The 23,752-nt window shown below is 37.4% G+C and overlaps 1 protein-coding gene across 3 annotated transcripts in view; it reads right to left on the bottom strand.

Moving 5' to 3' along the window:
• Positions 1-23,752, bottom strand: part of UBE3D (ubiquitin protein ligase E3D) — a 145,667-nt gene that overhangs the window by 76,603 nt on the left and 45,312 nt on the right. For 2 of the 3 annotated variants that reach the window (XM_036317523.1, XM_036317522.1), the window contains exon 8: positions 23,106-23,269. In XM_036317523.1, coding sequence (XP_036173416.1) covers positions 23,106-23,269 — 164 coding nt within the window. Of the gene's footprint in view, positions 1-6,595; positions 6,684-23,105; positions 23,270-23,752 lie in introns of those variants that run through there. The other variant, XM_036317525.1, reaches the window with a different exon arrangement.

Genomic DNA, 23,752 nt, shown 5'->3' with positions numbered 1-23,752 from the left:
TAATATGACCATTTTGGTGATCATATAAATATTTTCATTTTGAAAATATATAAAATGAAACCTATCTCTGAATGTTTTATATATGTGTTAACATTACATCAAGTAAAATTCATTTTTATGCAAGAAATCAAATCATCTTAACAAATTCTTGAAATCTTTAATTTACCTGAAAGTAACCTAATCAGTAGTCTTTTCCCTCAGAAAAAGGTATTTGAGATGGTAGATTTAGCATTCCAGATTTTTATCATTGTGAGCATCACTCAAGTTGTTCTAGATATTAAAATTGTGTTGCCTACAAATTGACAAACTTGGTGGTTGCTATTAACAGGATTCTTTACTTAGGTAACAAAAGATACAAAATAAGTACTATAAATGACTGACTACTTGAGGGAACTTCAGCAGGTATAATACCTATTATTAAGAGATGACAATGAAACTAGGGAGCCCTCTTCTTCATTTTTATTTTATTTTTTTAAGTTCCTAGAGAAAAACTTGCATCCAAGGAATGTAAGGCAAAATTATTTCAGGTACTTTCCATGAACTTGGAACAAGGTAAATGGCCATGTTATCTGCCTTAGCACTTTGCCACAACAAAAGCAGGGAATCTGGCTTCTTTGGAAAGTCAGTGCCTAGCATACTATCCAATCTAGGACCCGTTCTAAAACCATAATAGCTAATCTGCCTGGTGCTGTGATCCCATTAGGTCTTGCAACCTAAGCAGAGCCAGCTTAAGTCTAATCACACCAAACAGCTGTTCTAACAGTTGGGTTTCTCCAAAATTAAAATATTCTATTCCTGACAGTGCCTAGCAACTCAACTGTTAAAACAGCTGCTCAAGTTGAAGAGTTAAAACCAAGCGTACACACAGCCTTCCTCCCATTCGCAACTGTTTGAGATTCTTTCAGAATAGAAGTTCTTAAACTTCAGTTCACTTTGACATTTCCTGACCTGTTTAAATTTTTATGCTGGTATTGCCTCTATCGCTGACCTTCAGCCAATAGTTCTGCCATCATCATCTCTTTTGGTGTTTGCCCTTTGTCTCCTTCATCCTCTAAACCATAATCGCCAGCTGGTGGTTCTGTATTTCCCTCCTTAGAAATATCATCTGTGTGCTTTACACTTATTTCTCTCTCTACTTTCTTGGAAGCATTTTCACTTCCTATGAAACACAGGTGATCACCTATGAAACACTTCTATCCCCGGACTCCACTAGGTGATACATTATTTTCAATGACTTATGTTAGTACTATGAAGGTTAACTGTTGAAATTAGACTCTTAAAAAAAAAAGTGCTCTCTGGCTAACAGTTTTCATTTATAAATGTCTTAAAAATTCTGCACTCACCAAGATCTCATTCAGATATGTCTGTCGTTTTTGTTTTTGTTTTTTCTTACTCTGTAGCACAGAAACTTAGTCACCAGCAATCATATTACCAAAAACGATTAGGTAGTTTTATCTGTCTATCCATCTCTCTACACAACCTTTCTATCCTTGCATTCATCCATTTATCCACCCACCTTCTCATCTTAAAATTGTTCCCAACTGGAATGGTCACACCCAAGCTAAAATGACTCTGATGAGCTCTTAAAGTCTGAAAATGATCTTGACCCTGATTGTGCAACATTTGCTTTCTCCCCTCATCACGTCCCCACTCCCTAAAATTGTACTGCGTTACAGATAATTTAAAATCCTAGCTCCCAGGGTCTGTCTAAGAATAGATTTACTGCAGCACCCAGACTCATCAAACCAGAACATACCTACAAAGAAGCTGAAAACGTTTCAAGATTACAAAATTTTTCCTGCAGCAGCTCCAGCTCTTCCCCTGGGTTATGTACAGAGTGATTCTGGCACATTAATCTTAGAAACAATCTCGCATGCCCCACTTCTCAGTGAAGGAGGGCGGAAATACAGATAGACTTCAACAAGTGCAGATGCCATAAATAAAAAGGTGCTCACTTGTACCAGGCAACACAGTCCTGGGGCAACCTGACTCCTGTGGAGACAGTGGGGTGCTCTGAGAAGACAAGGCTCCGGGGCTGGGAGTTATTTTAATAAGTCACGTCAAACCCTAAATTGCCAGCATGGCAGAGCTAAGAGTTTTTAATTAAAGGAGACTCTGAAATACTGGCTGTGCTGTCGCTATCCCATTACCATAATGTCCATGCTGAAGACACTAGCCCCAAAGTCTCCAAACTTTATTTTTGAGTCAGTTTCCAGAACAGTCTTCATCCTTCCCGTTTACAGCATTGTTAGGATCAGTTTTGCTTTACTGGGCTAAACATAGAAAAGTTTTCATTTTTAATAAGAATTTAGATAAATAACCTTAAATCCCAAAAGGACTCGTTAAAGGAGCCTCATGAAAGTTTTACAGTTGCATATGAGTTTGAAAAAAAGGGAAAAAAAAAAATGTCTATCTGGCAGTTTGAGCTCCGGCTGACTTCTCTAGCCTTGGGGAAGTTATTGTTGAAATTCATATGTCTTGCTATTTCAGATGATTTAAAGCAGTCTATTATGATAAATCACCATGAAGTACACCAAATGAAAGACATTGGTCCAACAAAATCTCAATTTTAAATACACAAAATACACACAGCGCACTCATCCGCATGTTTAAATAGCATTAAGGTTCTGATACATTACTCATCTAACCACATTTTACCCTCAAGCCTATGATGCAAAAACATATTTTGTGTGAGGTGATCTATTTTTCCATTTTATTTTTTAGGAGGTCATTCCAACACATTTTGACTCTACCCTGGAGAATTAAAGTCTATGCAGGAGAGTTCCAAGAAAATTGGAAACTAAATCAGCTGGAATAACAAAGAACATTAGTGGGCAATGCCAGCATTTTATCACCTCCCCTACCAGACCTGGGAAGATCAAGACCGACAAAGTGCTTTTAAAAGGTGAGAGGATGACTGAAAACAGAACAGAACATCTCCTATGCTCTAGAGATGGCTTTTTATTTTATTTTTATTCTTTTGTTAATCCTCACCTGAGGATATTTTCTTTTCCCATTGATTTTTTTTTAGAGAGATTGGAAGGGAGGGGAAGAGACAGAGAGAGAAACATCAATGTGAGAGAGACACATCCATTGGTGGCCTCCCGTACGTGCCGCCACTGCAGCCAGGGATCAAGCCTGCAACCAAGGTATATGCCCTTGACTGGAATACAACTCGGGACCCTTCAATCCGTGGGCGGAGGCTCTATCCACTGAGCCAGGGCTAGTGATGGGATTTTAAAAACACTTTGGTACCTAGGACATCACCATGCAATGTGGTAAATGTTTAATAAATATTTAATAAATTATTTTTTAAAATCAGCTTATAGATTGTTTTCTGCAATTTTTATCCCATCACAAGGCTATCATCATTAGTGTTTCTCAGACCTTAAAATCTGTGACCAGGAATCTTTACCCAACTTTAAGAATTTGTTAGGTTTCATAATAGAAACCCAGGGTAGAAACCGATCTGAGAGGAAAGAAGCCCCTCTTCAATATTCCTAAAGTGGGGCTGTATGGTCTTTGCTTGGAAAACTCCAGTAACAGGGAGACTCATCACAAAGAAGTTCTTTAAATAGATTGAAACCTACCCTTCAGAACCTGAGGCCTTCAGAAAATATATGACAACATCTAACTCCTTCTGACCTGTCTCTAAGCTAAACATTCCCCACCTCCTAAACATTCCCTTTCCTCATGTTATATAGATGAGTCTTCTTAGCATTCTAGTTTTTAGGGACCATGTATTAAAATAGCCCTACCATGATGTTCATCATTTGTGCAGAATGAAAATTGGCGTAATATCTTATATGCTACCGTTCACATATCATCAGTTCACTTAGTCTTTATAACACTGTAAAATGGGGTTTCATGATGTTCATTTTGCAGACAAACAAACTGAAGTTCAAAAGGTTAAATGGCGTGGTCTTACAGAAGAACCAGGACTCCAATGTAGTCCCTTTGACTCCCAAAGGTTTTTCATTACCCTTTTGAACCTCGGTCTTACAGCTGTAAAATGGGGGTAATCATATTTACCCTTCAGCTTCAATGAATAGCAAATGAGATAATATGTAAAAAAAAAATGAAAGGCAGGTTTTAATTACTGAGATCATTCATATGTAGATAATCTCTGCTCTTTAAGTATTTAATTTATAAATGAGAGAAATCCAAGTCACAGGTGATATGAATGTTGATGTTCTCTGCTTTCCGAATGCATAGCATGTGACAATGGAATGATCCAGGAGTATGATGAGACTAAATCCTATAAAGATGAAGGACAGTCACTCTTTTTTTTTTTTGGATTTGTAATTCAATTAGGAAAGTACTTTTCTAGAAAAAATCATTTGCTTTTTCCTACACTGAACCCTTAGTATTCTGTCAGGTTTGTAGATCATTATGCTATGAATTAATAAGTTTTGTGGACTGGCCTGGAAAACTATTGACACTTATAACGTAAGTCTATGAAAAACAGTCTTCTAGTTCTAAGGACTTGCATTAGAAATAGAAAGTTTAGAACATGTCCATTTATAATCCAACTATTTTTTCCTTTTCTATCTTGATAAGGCTATTAATAGTTTTCTAAGGAATAAGAGAGTATTTAAAAATAATTACTTTAATTCTCATTTTTCAAGGGGAATAAAGTAGTTTATATTCTAGATCTAGTTGACGAGTGGAGAGTTGGTTTTCAATTGGTACTGCCAAGAACACCACATTAAAACCAGGACTTCAGCCCTAACTGGTTTGGCTCAGTGGATAGAGCGTCGGCCTGTGGACTCAAGGTTCCCAGGTTCGATTCTGGTCGGGGGCATGTACCTTGGTTGCGGGCACATCCCCAGTAGGGAATGCGCAGGAGGCAGCTGATCGATGTCTCTCTCTCTCATCGATGTTTCTAACTCTCTATCCCTCTCCCTTCCTCTCTGTAAAAAATCAATAAAACATATATAAAATAAAAAAATAAAACCAGGACTTCATTTGATGATTATTTCTTAGAAGGATGAATTGATAAACAAGCAGGCAGAACCTATAATAAATGCCTATTTCTAAATATAAATCATTTGGCTTAAATTAAAAAAAATTGGTCAAAAATAGAAAAGGTATACAAAGTAGAGAGAATAGTGCAACAGACATCCACATAACCCCATCATTTAGCTTCAACATGATCAATTCATGGCTAATCTTGCTTCAGCCCTCCAACCCTGGATTTTTTAAAGCAAATTTCACAAGCACTATCATATCATCTGTAAATAATCGAATATGTACTCTAAAAGATAGGGACTCATTTTAAAATATTATATCCATAATATTATCATACCTTAAAAACTTTAACAATAACTCTTCATAGGTAGGGTTATAAACTTCTATCAGGAGGAATATAATCAACCTGTATCTCTCTTCCTCTCTCTCTTTTTGTGATGTTAGTATCCATAGATGATCATTTCCAAGTTCCATTAGTTCATGATAGGTCAGGAAATGGTGATATCTCTATTCTATAATTTTTTTTTCATTTATCAGCTGCAATCCTTCTATAGAAAGAAACTTCCCCTCATCATCTATTTGGTTACTTTGAGGTATAGTTCAGTGAGGAAGGGCAAAATAAATGCTAGATTCTGAACACCCCCCCCCCCCCCCCCCCCCCCCCGCCACCAGCCCCTTATCCTCCAGTTTTCAAAGCAATGAGATGGTTCACTAACATTTACCAAAGGTAATGACCAATAAAATTGTGTTTTTAAAAGTTTTAGTATCATTATGAACTTGCAGACCTAATATTTGTTGTTTTGTCCTTATTATTAGGTTATTATCCTTATTGAGAAATTGACCCATCTTTCATGAATGGAGCCTATTCCAGTTGTCTCCTGAGTCATTTGACATGACCCTGAAAATACCATATCTTTCCATGTATAATAATAATAATAACAAAAGCATAATATGCTAATTAGACCAGATGTCCTTCCTGACGACCTTCCAGAAAAAGCCGGAGCTGCTAGGGAAGCCCGGGTCCCAGGTGCCTGCCGGCGGCCAGAGGGAAGTCGGTGCCACAGCAGGGGGAAGGAAGGCCTACTTTTGCATGAATTTCGTGCATCAGGCCTCTACTTTTTTTATAAATTGTTAGGCTGAAAATCGAGGGGCGTCTTATACATGGAAGTCAGCTGAGGAGGGAGCTGCACAGGTGTCTAGCTGCCCAGACCTTGTCAAACTGGCTTCCTCCAATCACGAGCCTTATTGTTACTGATGTCAGCTGATGCTGTAATTGGAGGTGGAGCTGGAGAATGTGCAGATGCAACAGCGACCGTGTTCTCTCAGACAACAGTGCTCTGAGCTTTGAACAGAGATGCACAAATAAGGTGATTGTCTTTCCCTGCTGAGGACATTCACCAGTGTTCACATAAGGTCTATATGAATGTATATCGATATCAGGCTTGTGGTAGAACACCTGGGCAGTCACAGTCAGCAGAAATTAGAGGAACACTGACTGATCAACTACATGCCATTTCCTTTCTAGACTTTTTCTAAACTAGATATTATTAAAGCTTGAGAAATGTCTTAGATATTAAAGGATAAACACATAATACGTTGAAACCAAAATTACAAAGCAAAACCAGGTGTTGTCAGGAGATTAATTGCAGGAAAATAAAATCGTACCTGTAGTCCCAGAACTAAGCCCAATACTAAAGTGACTGCCACCATACCTGGAAGAATCAATCAGTAACTGTTAGTGACAAGATAGCTTACAACACTCTACAAAATGGAATTAGCAAGAAAATAGACTAGAATCCAGCCCTCAAGCACATAATTTCAAAATGACATATGCATCCTTCATAGATGATTTTGGGTAAAAGAAAAAATGTCAAGTCTTCTAGGCAAATACAGAGAAGGCAAGAGCTCCTTTATAGTAATAAATTACAGCAGGCCTCTCCTACTATGCCCCTTATGGCTGAGGAGCCATTGTCATCAGCAGTACATGGTCCCTGGGGTGTTCACCTCTGATCCAGCATCATTAACCTCTGCCCTCTGTTCTATAAATCTCACTTCTCCAGGAGGCTGTCCAGGTAGTGACTTCTTCCTTAGACCAGGAGAGCAATTACTCCTACAGGGCTCAGAGAGTAAATGTTAATGTATTACCTGTAGGACAGTCTGCTACATGACTTGTAATACATTCACTTATCATTTAGACAGATGTATTTCAGCTATGCTTTTATGCCAAAAGAATGCCAACCTCATCTCAGTATAAAAAAGTAAGATTAGAAAACCTCTTAATAAATAAAGGGCCAGATAGTAAATACTTGAGACATGCGGGACATTTGTCACAACTACTCAACTCTGCTGTTGTATGGCAAAAGCATTCATAGATGACGACATGTATACAAATGGGCATGACTGTGTTTCTAATAAAATTTTATTTGCAATCAAGCACACTTTGAAAGAAAACTGTCCCATATGGCTATGTAAGTTATTTTCACCTTTTAAGCCCTGATTCAACTCCAGTCTTCATCAGGAAGTACACATCAATGGCTTATACATAAGATAAGTCCTCCACAATGAAACCTTTCTATCTACTTTTGGGGCCCCTGCTCTATTCCCTCGGAATAAAACACAGATTTGTAGCCTTACAGAGATTAGGGACTCCTTTTAGAAACTGATGAGAGCTTTAAATACTTGCTAAGAAAAACACACATACATATGCATTTTAACCCAATTTCATGGGGTTCAGATACACCCTGAAATTTGCTAGAAGTGAGGAAAGTATGTCCAAGGGCTCCAGGTTTGTTTCTGTCTTATCTCTTGAGTTATCTACTGCTGCATAACAAGTACCCCCAAACCTGGCAGCTTAAAGTAACAATTTATCTGGATTGGCTCTGGTTCAGAGTTTCTCCTGAGATTGCAGTCAAGATGAGAGTAGGGCCTACAGTCATCTCAGTGCCTACAGACACTGAGACTGGGGCCCCACTGTCCTTATTCTGGCAGCTAGATCCTCCCCTCCTCCCAGACCAAGGAGGAATCCACTGTGCCTTTTATGGCCTACTCCCAGAATTCACACTCTGCCACATCCACTTTGTTCTATTTATTAAGTCCAGATCACACCGAGAGAGAGGAATTAAACTCTACTTTTTAAAAGGAGGAATAAAGGATTTGTTGACATACTTTAAAATGATTATATGCCTTCAAAAACCCAATGATACCAAGAAGGTGGGATTATATTTATTTAATCTTTCTGGAATACTTAATTGTTCATAGCACCATGTTTAATAAATAAATACCTGCACTGACTCATTAATACACGGAATTAGGCAGGGATCAGGTAGTTTTTCATAATAATCCTGTGAATTTTGGTAGCAGACCATTTTTTAGAAGGACCTAAATAGAACATTTAGTTATTTAACTTGCACACATGAATTAAACTATCAAATGAAGAATGGCTGATGATTCCTGAGCTATGCTCCCATAGCTTACAAGTAAATTCCCCGCCCCTCTCCCCCCAAATTTTGGTGAAGGAAGATGTTATGTAAGAAAATAAAAATTTGTGGTTAATATTTATAATTTTGAAAATAAAAAAATCAAAAAGAATGAAAACATAGCAATCCTAACCAATTAAGATTAACCTTACACACTGGTTGAAAAAAAACTTCCTTCCCCTTAGCATTTCCTGAATCCCCAACTTTTGGAATTTTCCCTCAAGGTTTTCACCAAAGCTCTGATTATCTATGAACCAGCCAAGCACACAGCCTCAGGAGGGAGAGCTGCTAGGCATAATCAATATGGTCTTAGAGAGAGTTAGAGGTACATGTCACATTAGCATTAATTAGTGTCATCTGCAAAAGACTCAAGTGCATCAATAAAAAAATTAAGATCTTCATTATAAAAACAGTTGTGAGCTAAATATTTTAAAATAAATTTTCTTTTGTTCCAATAGATTTCAGAGCAAACATGCACAGATGGGATATAAATATTCCAAAATGTCACGTAAGTCCTCCAACATTTATAGGTCACGTCTCCGAGGTAAAGAAATGGGATCTGTAGTTCACCTGTCTCTGAGGCCTTTACTAAGAACTAACTTTGCCTTTTGGGTATTTTTCATGTATTCACCAGGGAAGTGGCGATGTTCTTTGAAACATATAATACTAGATATATATTAGTCCCGTTCCTAGACTATATGTTCTACAAGAACAAGGGTTTTAGAGGTTTTATTCACTAATGTATACCTATCACCTGACACACCATCTATTAGTTGAAGCGTGAATGAAAGAATGAATGAATGAACCTTTCATCTTATCTGTGTATACAAACGGGCAGGGTTCGTGTGTGTGTTTGTGTGTTAGCAAAACACAATTCATTATTTAAGTGGTTTAAAACATATTAACCTTACAATTGTAAATAAGTATAAATTCTCTTATGAATTCCCTTCCTTCAATGTACAGGCACTCTCAACAATTATCAACATTTGATGACCCTCCTTTAACCTATTCCTAGATGGGTGTAACCAAGCTATACTTGGCATACACTGACACCTACCGGCTGACATAGAAAATGGCTTCTGTGTGTGTGAATATACATATTACAATCTCTTTCTTTCTGAAACTATTATTTTCCAACTTTGGTTCAATTAATATCAGAAGATCTCTCTTGCTATATTCACTCCACTCACTGATATATATGATTTTCTGATGCAATTTCTCAAAATTACATCTTTGGACTTAGTGTTCCCATGAAAAGGGGTTCTGTGATCATATAAGATTCATAAAGTGCTAAGCACTACATGTTCCTCTTAGCAATTCACAGTGACCTTTAGAATATTAAGGTGCTGAGCAATATAGCAGTAAAATACCTACACACAGTTTCATTGGGCCCAATGCTTCATAAATTTAATATAAAAATAACAATAGTAAGAAACAAAATTGTACAGTAACAATCTAATTTGTATTAATTCACTATGGCATCTTTTTTTCTCCCACAAAAAAGAAAATCCTATTAATATCTTTTGAAATATATTTTAGGAAATATATCCTGCAATTTCTAACTTTTGCTCAGGCTGTCTCCTCTTCAGCCTCCTGCTCCCATTATCTATATATATAAAAGCCTAAGTGACTGAATGATCAGAACAACTGGTCGACCGGTCGCTGTGGCGTGCACTGACCACCAGGGGGCAGATGCTCAATGCAGGAACTGCCCCCTGGTGGACAGTGCGCTCTCATAATGGGAGTGCCGCTCAGCTGACTGACCCGTCCTGGTGGCCCACCAGCCCGGCAGCAACCAGTCACTCCCTCAGTTGTCCTGCAGGTCCAATCTCCAGAGAACGGGATGGGCCAGCATCGCAGGCCTCTTGGAAGTCAGCCTCGGGCACTCAAGGGCATCCCATCCCCCCACCCCCCACCCGGAAGGATAATCACGTCCCGGCCTCCCCCACCCCTCTTGGGATTCCACCCATGCATGAATTCATGCACCAGGACTCTAGTCTTTACATAATTCTCAGACTAAATGTTACCCTCTCTATGAAATTTTCCTTAATTAGAATTAATCCAAAGCCCCCTGTTTGTCTATCATAGGACATAGCATATACCTTCTAGAGCAGTGGTTCTCAACCTGTGGGTCACGACCCCTTTGGGGGTTGAACGACCCTTTCACAGGGGTCACCTAAGACCATCGGAAAACACATATATAATTACATATTGTTTTTGTGATTAATCACTATGCTTTAATTATGTTCAATTTGTAACAATGAAAATACATCCTGCATATCAGATATTTACATTACGATTCATAACAGTAGCAAAATTACAGTTATGAAGTAGCAACGAAAATAATTTTAAGGTTGGGGTCACCACAAAATGAGGAACTGTATTATAGGGTCGCGGCATTAGGAAGGTTGAGAACCACTGTTCTAGAGTTTTTATGTAATTTATCAGTTCCCATGATTAAACATTGAGACTCTGAAAGTAAAAATTCTGTCTTATTTATATTTTTATCTTCTATATATCTAAGCAGACTTTACACACAGGAAGCCTAAGTGAATGTCTGTGGAACTGAATCTGAGGCTAAGCAATGCATTTATTAAATACTCCTATAAAAAGTAAACTAAGCCTTCAGTTTATAAGACAAACTAAACACAATAGAGAGCTTAAGATCACCTCTTTAAAATGCTTATAAGTGTCCCAAAGTTTCAGAATTACAGAACGTTAAGCATACCTATCCCCAACATGAGGAAATTAAGGGCCAGAGAGGAGTCTGTCCCTTGGCTTGGCAACATAGCTAGTCAATGTCAGTGGAAAATCTGGGACTAGATTGCATGTCTGACTCCAATCCCATACTCTTCCCAGTATAACATGTCAAATGTCCTCCTACAACTTCTAAGTGCCCTCAAATGTTTCAGGTCCTCTCAATAGCAAATGCCCTAATAATCATCCCCCGCTACAGATGGGGGAATCACTCCTTAATTCAGTGTGCTGAAGTCCCATGCCAGGTAAGAGTATTAAATTTAAGACATATGTACATTTCTACAACTGTATCACCAAGTCCCAAGACCAACTATTTCAATGAAAAGACTGCATGCTCACTTTTTGTTCTAGGTTCTCTCTTTTTTTCTGGCATACTTTTGCTGAGTTATATGTAAACCTTAATTTAAATCTATTCTATAAGCATCTTAAGAACTATTTATGTAAGAATTTGGCTAAGAACAAGGCATTTCTAAACAATCTCCTACCCTAAAGTTCTATTTTTGTTGCAGTTGTTTTTTAAATACAGACCAAATGATTTTATCAAAGAGGTAAAAAGTGGTTGGTGAGCCAAAGTGGACCTGGAGGTTTTACAATGACTAAGTCAGTTACCGCACTGGGAAAACGGTGGAGTGAGTGTACAAGTAGATACCAGAATTAGGTCCAAAGAAGCCTAGGAAAGTAAATCAAGTAGGATCCCCAAATGAGAATGCAATGTGGAGAATACTAAGAAAATTAAGTATTTGGAAAGGATCTCAGCATGTGAGTTAACTGTGGAAAAGAGAGGGGAAGAGGTCAGCCCCACAAGGGTTAAGATGGTTTGAAGCTATTCATGGGTACATGGTTGATATGAAAATAAACTAAGATGGGCTCAAGGGCAGTCAATTAGACTGGGGTTTGCAATCAGCAGGAGGAAAAAAGAGTAGATAATGAAATTAGGTTTAGAAGTACATAGTTGCCAAGTTTAGGTTTCATTAGGTAGATAAAAAAGAGTGGATTAGTTATTCCTACTTGGGAGCTTGTAGGAAGGTTTGATGGTATAAGTATGAAGAGTCCAAAAGTAGTACTTGGTAAATAAATCACTTCCACATTTAAAAAAAAAAAATTTTCCACCATTATTTTTGCTTCACAGGCAGTTGTTTTAGATCAGTGGTTCTCAACCTTCTTAATGCCACGACCCTTTAATATAGTTCCTCATGTTGTGGTGACCCCAAATTTCATTGCTACAATGAAATTATTTTCGTTGCTACTTCATAACTGTAATTTTGCTACTGTTATGAATCGTAATGTAAATATCTGATATGCAGGATGTATTTTCATTGTTACAAATTGAACATAATTAAAGCATAGTGATTAATCACAAAAACAATTTGTAATTATATATGTGTTTTCCGATGGTCTTAGGTGACCCCTGTGAAAGGGTCGTTCGACCCCCGAAGGGGTCACAACCCACAGGTTAAGAACCACTGTTTTAGATGCTACTCTGCAAATACTGACACACACATGTGGCAGACATAACCAAGGGTTTTCAAGACAGACATTTTTTGAATCCTAAGTCTGTGACATCTCAGCTATGCCTCACTGGGTAAGTGACTTTAGTTTCTGTCAAGATGGTAGCAAGAGCACTGTCCCACAGAGATGTCATGAGCATTCACCTCCCCACAGAGACATTATGAGCATTCAATGATATATATTTTTAAAAATTTAACATGTCCGATGCATATTAAAAGTTCAGTAATAGTTGTTATTATTAGATTATTAAAACCACAATAATCTGTAAAGGTTTTAAAGAGGAGGGGGCTCATATCAAGCTTACAAAAGAGAAGAGTACATAGATGCACAAAAACCAAAAATATCACCCGCAGGAAAAGAAGAGTAGGAATGGCAATCTATAGTGTCTATAAAACACTTATTTCAGCATAGAGACTTTTTATTCAGAAAACTCAATTACTATAGTGCATCTCATCCATGCCCTTGGTTTTAATTACGACCAATATGACCAGATGACTCACAAATTCACAAATCCAGTCCAAATCTCTCATCTGAACTCCAAGTCTATATATTAACTTTCTGTTTGTTACTCTCCAATGACTCAGACGTACCTCAAACTCAACATGTATAAAACGGAAACTCATGATCTTCTCTCAAAACCTGACCTTCCTAAATATTATTTATTCTAGTAAATAGTGGTTCATTCCAAAAATACATCAATTACCAAACACTGCAATGTTATTTACTAAGTACCTCTCAAATACATCTCAGCTACCATCACCCACTATAATAATTTCTCTTGGGCTTCTGCAATAGCTTCCTATCTGATCTACTATATCCATCTGTTTTCTAAATGGCTGCCTGAGTAATCTTTCTGAAGCATAAGTGAAACCATCTCATCCTTCTCTCTAAATAAAACATGTAATAGATCCTTATTGTTCTTAGGATAAATACAAAGACAAAATTCTTTAAAATGTCCTTTAGGATCCTGAGTTGGCCTGGCTCCTCCCTAAGTCTGTGACATCTCAGCTATGCCTCACTGGGTAAGTGAGTTTAGTTTAAATCATTTTTTAAAATCTGTTTCTCACTCTCTCCAATAGCTACGTTGGCCTTCTTTCCATCCCTTTTATTCTCTCTCTGTTCTCTCCCACCTTAGGTCCTTTTGTATTGCTTTTCCTCCTGCCTAGGGACTCTTCACACAGTTAATGCATTCTCATCCTTCAGACATCAGTCAAGCATCAATTCTTCCTGGAATCCTATCCTGACCTGGCTGGCCTCTTCCTATGATTTGCTCTCATAGCACCATGTATCTCTTTGTCCTAGTACTGATCGCTTTGCAATTTTACACTTTCTATCCTTCCCACCAGACTCTAATAAGGCCTAATAATGCAAGGCATCAGATCTCTTTTGCTCAATATTGTGTTCCTGACACCTAGCACAGTATTGCGAATTTACGGTAACAAGTGTTTATTGAAAGAATAAAGGAGTACCTGCAATACCTCAGGTTGAAAACTTTTGTTTAATGTACAAATTCAATGGATTCTTGAAATCCATTCTCTCTTGTGTAGTACCACTGAAAACACCTTCTTCCCATTACATCAAAATTATCTTAAATAGCCTTGTAGGAGGAATCCCTAGCTCTAGCTTCTCTCCAATTCACCCTATCTATGCAAAGCTGACAGGTTGTTGGCACAACATCCTATGGGTATATGGTAAGAGGAAAAGGAACCAAGTATAAAAAGAGACTGTGCAAGGAAAGGGATCCATTTGAGGATCTTTAGCTTTGAAAAGAGAAAATCTAGGAGTGTCGGATTATTTGAATATTTGAATAGCTCTCATGTTCAAGGGTGAGCAGCTTAATTTTGGTAGCTCTGAATGAGAGTTTCTGGGAGGCCGATTTCAGCTCAATGAAAGGAAGACCATTCAAACACTATGCACTATGGCAATGTGGCCAATTTTGCAAGTAGTAACTTTGCTATGACCCAGTGAATTTAAGCACAGCCTTGTGAAATACTTTGCAGGGAGAATGGTGGTTTTCAAACATTTTTTAAAATCAGCTGTGGAACCCATTCTCCAACCAAAAGCTTTTGAGGAGAACCTAATATGCTAAGCAGATGAATGCAGCATCTCCATAGGTAGAAGACTGCCCCCCACCTCCCACTCTAACCCCTCTCTGAGCCATACGCCACTCCATCAGCAGTAGCCTACTGGATGGAGCTCCCTGGAACCCACTATCTGAAAACATGCACAGTTTCCTTCCCCAGCCTTTTTCAGCTTTTACTGGGGTGTGGATGGAAAAGAGCACATCTTACCTTTTTTCTATTTTCTTCAATTCAGCTCAAGAATACTGTTTTCTATGTAAATCTGTTCCTTAGCATGTGTGTAAATTTTGCTCTTTTGAAAGAATGCATTTTTGTGTTTTTACCATGTTGCCTTAACTTTACTCTAAGTTCTTTATGGCAGAAATCTTTGTTCTCCTGCTTTGGAATCACATACAATACCAAATATGGTAGGAAGTAATGAAAAAGAGGATGTGAAAGGTTAAGACAACTAATTCAGGTCTAAATTGTAAACACAGAAAATTGAAGAAACAATTTCCCCCTTCCTTCTTTCATCCAATCCCTGTCTTCTCCCCTTCTTGCCCTCACAGGTCATGACTATACTTGTCTCACATTCTTTCATCAGAATGAAACCAGATCCCTTCCCCAACCCCCAATAAGTAATCACAGAAAATTTGCTCTGACTACAGGAAAATGCTCACTTTTATTTTATGTTATGGCCTTATTTCCTGTATCTTCTTTAATGATTACAAATTAATTAATGGATGATATAGAAATTCCAAATAAAATGTATTGAATTTAGGCTACTGCACTAACACAGTCCACTCAGAGGATTTTTTACCAATTACTAACCAAAGCAGTGTGTACTCAATTTGCTTAATAATGAGAACTGGTCTCTAGATGAATGTGTCTTGGTGATAATGTGGTACTAGCAGACAAATGTGTGAAAAGTGCTTTCCAAGGAAGCATTATTTATATTTTCCCAGAGGTATCTGATTACTTTCCTGTATTTTTAGATTATTTTGCTTTCAGTGGGTTCCTATTCTAAAAAGCTAAGGCAATGGACTTCTGGGGGAAAAAATCATATTTGAATCCTTAAATTCTGATCTATCAGATTGGATATAAACACACTATAAATTAGAAGTTTCTGCTACTGATGCTACATATTAAGATGCATAAATATTCACTGAATGGAGTATATGTAAGCAGGATATTTTGGAGAGTATTCAAAATGCTAACATTCTAGACTCTAGGGAAATTGCTCTTAAAGAAAAATATAGATTTATAGAGACATTTTCAGATCTCCTAAAATTTTATTGTGAGGCACTATATGATACAATAAAAAAACACTGAATTTGGAATCACAACAACCTAGCTCTAATTCTGACTCTATCACCAACTAACTAACTCTACTTACTTTTCTTATTGTTCCTCAGTTCCTCACTGATGCGAGATTTGGACATTTATACTGAAATTTAAGTTTATTGTCCTCTGCAAAGTCAATGTCCCTGATTAGAGCACACTGACAATGCCTCCCTGTGACTCCTATGTGAGGGAGTAGAAGACACTTAAAGGAGATGATTTAAAAAATCATCAAAAGCATTGAAAGCATTCTTTAGGGGTTGGTGACACTCATTCATTCATTCATTCATTCATTCTAGCAACATATTAGCACATATCCAAATAAATTAACATGAAGTATTTTAGCAGATTATGCAATTATAAAAAAAAACAACAAGTCTTAGATATTCTGCTGGATGTAAAATTAGCATAAATTAACATTTTGTTTATGTTTTTAACCAATCAAAAGAACAGATTGCTCTAAATCTCCTCAAAATCACCTAATTTTATTCCCAAAGTATTTTAGGCAGTGATAGTCTCTGCCCCATCAGATACAGAGCATCAAAATTAAGCAGAGTGGCAATGATTTCTTGGATATGACACCAAAAACACAGGCAACAAAAGTAAAAATAGACAAGTGTAACTACATCAAACTTAAAAATTTGTGTGTGCCAAAAGACAATGAACAGTGCAAAGGCAGCCTATGGAATGGGAAAAAAAAAATTTGCAGGTCATATGTTTAATAAAGGATTAATATTAGAATATATACAGAACTCCTACAATTCAACAATAAAAAATCAAATAACCCAATTTAAAAATGGGCAAAGAACTTGAACAGACATTTCTCCAAAGAAGATATACAAATGGCCAACAAGTATATGAAAAGATGCTCAATACCACTAATTATCAGAGAAATGCAAACTAAAACCACAATGAAATACCACCTCACACCTAATAAAATGGCTACTATAAAAACAACACCACAGAAAATGACAAGTGTTGTCGAGAATATGAAAAAATTAGAACCCTTGTGCACTGTTGGTAGGATTATAAAACGATGCAATCACCATGGAAAACAGTATGATGATGCATCAAATAATTAAAAATAGAACTACCATTATAACCCAGCAATCTCATTTCTGGGTATATACCCAAAAGCACTGAAAGCAAGGTTTCAAAAATGTATTTGTACACCCCAAGTTCACAGCAGCACTATTCATAAGACACAAAAGATGGAAGCAACCCAAATGTCCATTGAGGGATGAATGGATAAACAAAAAATGGCATACACACACACACACACATACACACACACACAAACTAGTATATATAGTTTCATCTTTAAAAAGAAAGGCAATTACATGCTACAACACGGATGAACCTTCAGGACATATGCTAAGCAAAATAAACCAGTCATGAAAAGACAAATACTATATGATTGCACTTACATGAAATACCTAAAACAGTCAATATTAGCCCAGCCGACGTAGCTCAGTTGGTTGAGCATCAGACCATGTACCAAGAAGTCACCAGTTCAATTCTCAGTCAGAGCACATGCCCAGGTTTTGAACTCCATCCCCAGTAGGGGGATGCAGGAGACAGCCAAACTATGTTTCTCTCTCATCGATGTTTCTCTCTCTGTCTCATCCTCTCCCTAAAAACTAATAAAAACATATTTTAAAACAGTCAATGCTATAAATTGCATTATGTCCCTCCAAAATTCATGTTAAATATAAGTAGAGGTAGGGTTCTAAGCCAATGTGACTGTATTTGAAAGATAGGGCCCTTAACAAAGTACTTAAGTTAAATGTAGTCATAAGAATGAAACCCTAATCTGATAAGACGACTACTTATCTTATCAGAAGAGAGACACAAGAGCTCTCTCTCTTTCTCTCCATAAGCAAAGAGAGATCATGTGAGGTCACAGCAACAAGATATTTGTCAGGAAGAGAGGCCTTAGTAGAGACCAATCCTGACACACTTTGATCTTGGTCTTCCAGCCTCTAGAACTCAGAAAATAAATCTCTGTTAATTTTTAAGCCATCCAGTCTGTGGTATTTTGTTATGGCAGCCCTAGCAGACTAATACAGTCAAATTTATAAAAACAAAAAATAAGAGGGACTGGGGAAAGTGTAGAGTTTCAAATTTGCAAGATGAAATAGTTCTGGAGGTATATTTTACAACAATCCTATACAATAAAAGGCTAATATGCAAATTGACCAAACTGTGGAACGACTGGTCACTTACGATGCGCACTGACCACCAAGGGGCAGACGCTCAATGTAGGAGCTGCCCCCTGGTGGTCAGTGTCCTCCCATAGGGGGAGTGCTGCTCATGCTCAGCCAGAAGTCGTGAGCCCAGCTTTGGGGCCCCGATCACGACTGGTGGGGGGCAGGGCCCCAAGAAGCTGGGCTCATGGCTGACGATGGCAGGAGCCTCTCCTGCCTCCACAGCAGCACTAAGGATGTCCGACTGACAGCTTAGGCCCACACCCTGCATGCTCCCGGACTGCGAGAGGGTGCAGGCCGGGCTGAGGGACCCTCCCCTCTCCCCGCGAGTGTACATGCATTGGGCTTCTAGTGTGAATATACTTGACATTATCGAACCATAGACTTAAAAAGAAAACGGTTAAGATGGTAAATTTTATGTTATGTGGTTTTTATCCCAATGAATACACAGAATTTCCATTTTCTTGCTGAAATAAAAGAATAAAAAGATAAGAAATACAACTTCACAAATAAAAATAACCACTAATATTATTTTATACATATGAAATGCATATGGATGTGGTTTATATTTGTTTTTATTTCATTAGAAAAAGCAATAATGATGACTGTCTAAGGGCAAAAAATAACACTTCTGTTTTAGAAGCAATAATTACCTATATATAGCCAACAGAGAGAAACCTAGTTAGTTTATAAAATATAATCTCTAAATTCTGCTACAACTAGGGGTGAATATAATATGCCTTTAACATTTCCTCCCTCAGTATATTTTGCAAGAAAATGGTATTAATACAAGAACATAGAATAGGTCTTCTAAGTTCAAATTCTCTGAATTCTTAAATTGGATATCTCTTGAAAAAGGTGGGAAGAACAAATAGCACTACTAGGACTTGTGTAACTTATACAATGAAGAGAATTCAATTTAGCTTAAAAAACAGCAATAACAACAATACTTATTTACACTTACTGATTACATTCCCCTAGCTCTTTTCTCTTAAAAATATGAGAACAAAGGACTTGATACCTATAAAATTCATCATTTAATAAAAATAAATCTATTCTTCCTGTATCCCTAACAGAAAAAGAGAAAAATGTAATAATAAACATTTATATTACATTTTCTAACAAAGTTAACATGTAAGATTATAGAGATTTTGGCTCATGCCACAGTAAAATTTCTCTTCTTTGTAGGCCTAAATACAATTTCAAGAAAATGTTGGGCTATGACACCCAGAGGGATAAGGTAGACTCAGCTGGATTTTAGGAGATAATCTAGATTAGGGTTTCTCCACTTTTGGCATCATTAGCATTTGGGGCTAGATAATTCTTTGTTGTAGGAGGTCTCCAATGCATTGTAAGATGTTTAAGAGCTTCCCTGGCTCTACCTACTAGATGCCAGCCCCCCCCCCCCCCCCGCCCCCAAGTTGTAACAACCAAAAATGTCTCCAGACACTGCCAATGTCCCCTGAGGGGAAAATTACCCCCAGACTAGAGAATGAGGACACAGATAAACTGATGAATTGGCAGATTAAACTGCAAAAGTTAACTTTAGTTAACAAAGCTAAAAAAGTAATATTTAGTATCTAAATCTGATATGCAAACTAAAGAATGTGAGTTGTAGGGTAATTGTAGGTGAAGGAAGGAGAGATTAAAAAAATAGATTTCAAAATGTTAAGAGATATGTGTGTCTATTGCTAGAAAGAAAGAACATTCTAAAAATATTACTGCCACTTTTTTGTGTGAGTGCTCAAGGAAATAAAACCCTAGTTACATTTGCTATTTTCCTCTTTTAGACTGCCATCTGGCAATCCATACTTCCACTAGAAAAAATTCTAGCCAACTGGACTAAAATAGTTAATGCACCAACCCATGCACCAAAAATATGCCAGGGAATCTACGGCTTCCTCAGTCATGCCCCAAAAGATAGAAACTATCGTCCTCAGAAAATAAAAGTAAATAACTCACAGGATGCTTACACAACTTGGCAAAATTCCCCTCCTACCTTGGGAGGTGTGGGGACCAAGTCACACAGTAGCTGGAGGAAAAGCACAACAGAAGTATATGAAACAGGCAAACTAAAGTAATCAAACTCATTTATTGGACGTCAACTCATTCCCAAGACATATGGAGTTAAAAAATAGAGAGTCCACTAATCAAATACAAGAGAACACAACCTAAATAGTCATTATATTTCTGATGTCACAGAGATTTGTTAGGAATGAATGAAATAATGGGACAGGTGTAATGATCCATGTAACTCTCCTCAGGAAAGGCAGTGCGAAGATTCTTCATAATAATGAATACAAGGTTCACCACCATAACTGAATCTACTCCCACTTCCTTTTTCTTAATACCCAGAGCTTTAAAGTACAGCTGCAAATCTACTTCTGCCCACCCCTATAACGCAAAAACTAATATCAAAACCAGAAGAAAATGACTTTTCCATATTCACAGTGAGATTTAACACACTCTTCTGAAAAATTCACATTTCAAATAAATAAAAAAAGATGATTTAAAAAGGTTTTAATAAACTTGACTAAATAATCTAAATATATAAAGGCAGACATACATCCACACTAGTGAATAAAGAATATAATCAGCCGAAACCGGTTTGGCCCAGTGGATAGAGCGTCGGCCTGTGGACTGAAAGGTCCCAGGTTCGATTCCGGTCAAGGGCATGTACCTGGGTTGCGGGCATATCCCCAGTAGGAGATGTGCAGGAGGCAGCTGATCAATGTTTCTCTCTCATCGATGTTTCTAACTCTCTGTCTCTCTCCCTTCCTCTCTGTAAAAAAAAAAAATCAATAAAATATATTTAAAAAAAATATAATCAATGAACAACTTAAAAGTTTACTATGTATTAGAATACACACACACACACACACACACACACACACACGCACACACAGCTAAACAAAGTTCCCAAAGCATCAAATACACATAAGCCTTATTCTCTGATCATGCATTAATAAAACACAAGGATAGTCAAGTGAACCTATTTCATTTAGACTGGCATCAGATGCGCAAAAATCTAAATGGCAGTTTGAGTGAGGGTGCAGGAAAATGGGCATTTATAGAAACTTCAGTTGGGAATATAAATCCATAATATCTTTTTGCAAAACAATTTGATATTATCTATCAAAATTTTAAATGTCATACCCTTTGACTCAGCAATTATACTTTTAAAAATCCTTATTACAAAAATAGCACACATAATCACAAAACAAATGTACAACACACACGGGACAATACTAACTACAGCAGCAAAAAAGTAACAACCCAAATATCTATTGACAGAAAAATGATTAAATATTTACAGTACATCCATTTCATAAAATGCTGAGCACTGATATAGACAGAATCTCTAAGACACAGTGTTTTTTTAAGTGTAAAAAATATACATGTACCATTCAACTTATGTTAAAATATAATATAACAGAAAAAAGGAAAGGACGAATACACAACATACTTTTTACTTCTGGAAAGAGAAAGGATGGAGAACTTCCATATTTGACTTCATATTTGTCTCTACTGTATGAATATTTTATGAATTATACTGCTTGCATAATTCAAAGTCAAGCAATGATTTTTAAAATTTTTTTATTTACTTCCCAGAAAAAGACTGGGGCCTTTCTGTTCCTGGTACAAATTTGATGGAACCCATTTAGAGTACAGGACAAGTATAACTTCCAATCTGTTCAAATAAGAAGACTCTGTTTCCTCTGCTGGGAATGCTCTTCCCAGCAATAAGCCTCACTCCCTAACTTCCTTCAAGTTTTCCAATTAAATATCATCTTAATCCGAGGAACCGTCCTTGCCTTTTCAATATAAAATGAAAACCCTTCCCATGCCCATTTTACCACTCCCCAACTACCTCACCCAGCTTTAAATTCACTAGCCGTGCTATTTACACCTGTGTCTTAGCATCCTTATCGCTAAACTAGAGGCCTAATGCACAAAGATTCATGCAAGAATGGGCCTTCCCCCTGGCTGCCGGTACCGCCTTCGCTCAGACTGGAGCCGCCTTTCCGCCTTCGCTCTGGCTCGGAGCTGCCTTTCTGCCTTCACTCTGGCCCAGAGTTGCCTTTCCGCCTTCCATGCTGCCCAGAGGCCTGGAATGGCCCTGGCTGCACCCACTGCTCAATGCCTGTGTATGCAAATTAACCCACCATCTTTGTTGGGCTAATTTGCATATGCACGCCTGATTGGCTGGTGGGCGTTGCGAAGGTACAGTCAATTTGCATCTTTCTCTTTTATTAGTGTAGAAGGTGGGGGTGATAATAGTATCTACCCACAGAGTGCTGTTAGACTTAAATGAACTAGAAGCCCTTACGTGAGAGTTGGTGTCACAGTAAGGGCCACATTAATCTTTGATATTTTTGCGTTTTGTTTATGATCTGCCTTCCCCCGCTTAAAATGACAACTCAAGGAGGCAGGGACTGTGTTTTATTTGCTCTTGTATCCCGAATGCCTGGAAACTGCTTATCAGTACTAGTAAATATTCATAGTTATTGAGTCTGATTTAGTACTGCAGCCATATGTAGAGACAGCTGAGATTATAAGAAAAAGACCAATTGTTTTCAGTAAAAGCAAGCTTTCTGCACATTAGCATGAATCATCTATAATAATTCAATCTACTCTGAATGGATAACATTTAGGAGTATGACTCCAAGAAGCTTCAAGTATGGAAGTGGTACAGTAGCATTTAATTCATTAATTTCTTAACACCAACATCGCAACAGAAACTAAAACATAATGTGAAATGAGAAAACAAGAGCACAACTTACTTTTCATTCCTACTTTTGATGCATGGCTGGTAGAGGACTTTGACAGCGTTCTGAGCAGAGCTGGAATCTGCCTTCAATATGTCTTCCAACAAGGGAAACTTTTTGACACTTCTGGAACTCGCCAAAGATTCAATCACCAAACTGTCTGAGTTTAAAAGCCATAGCTAAAGATAAGGAGAGAAAAGTCCAAGTATAAGGATATCACCATCCTACCCCTATCTCATATCACCACTCAAATAAACAAACACAAAACAAACCTATAAAAATATCAGAAAAAATATAAGAGAACCATCTATATAATTTTTAAGGAAGGTTCGTCTTTCAAAGTATAACCATGGTAGAGTAAACAACATGATAAAGTTTGAAAAAAAGAAGAAAAAGACAACTAGCTAGAAAGAAGTATTTAATACACATATAACTAAGTTATTGCATATAGCACTCCTCAAAATCCAGCCCAATGGAAATGCAGGCAAAGAATCTGAACAGCATTAACAGAAGAAATAAGTGATAAACATATAAAAATGTTAATATAACTAGCAATAAGGAAATGCAAAATTTGTGTGCTACCCTTTTTCACTTTCCGATTGGCAAATACAAGAAGATTGATACCGCCAGTTCAGAAGAGGGCTTTGGATGGATATTCCCAA

The sequence above is a fragment of the Myotis myotis genome, unplaced genomic scaffold (assembly GCF_014108235.1).
Source record: "Myotis myotis isolate mMyoMyo1 unplaced genomic scaffold, mMyoMyo1.p scaffold_m19_p_7, whole genome shotgun sequence".
In the NCBI taxonomy this organism is placed as follows: Eukaryota; Metazoa; Chordata; class Mammalia; order Chiroptera; family Vespertilionidae; genus Myotis; species Myotis myotis.
This window is presented reverse-complemented; position numbering and strand designations above follow the sequence as displayed.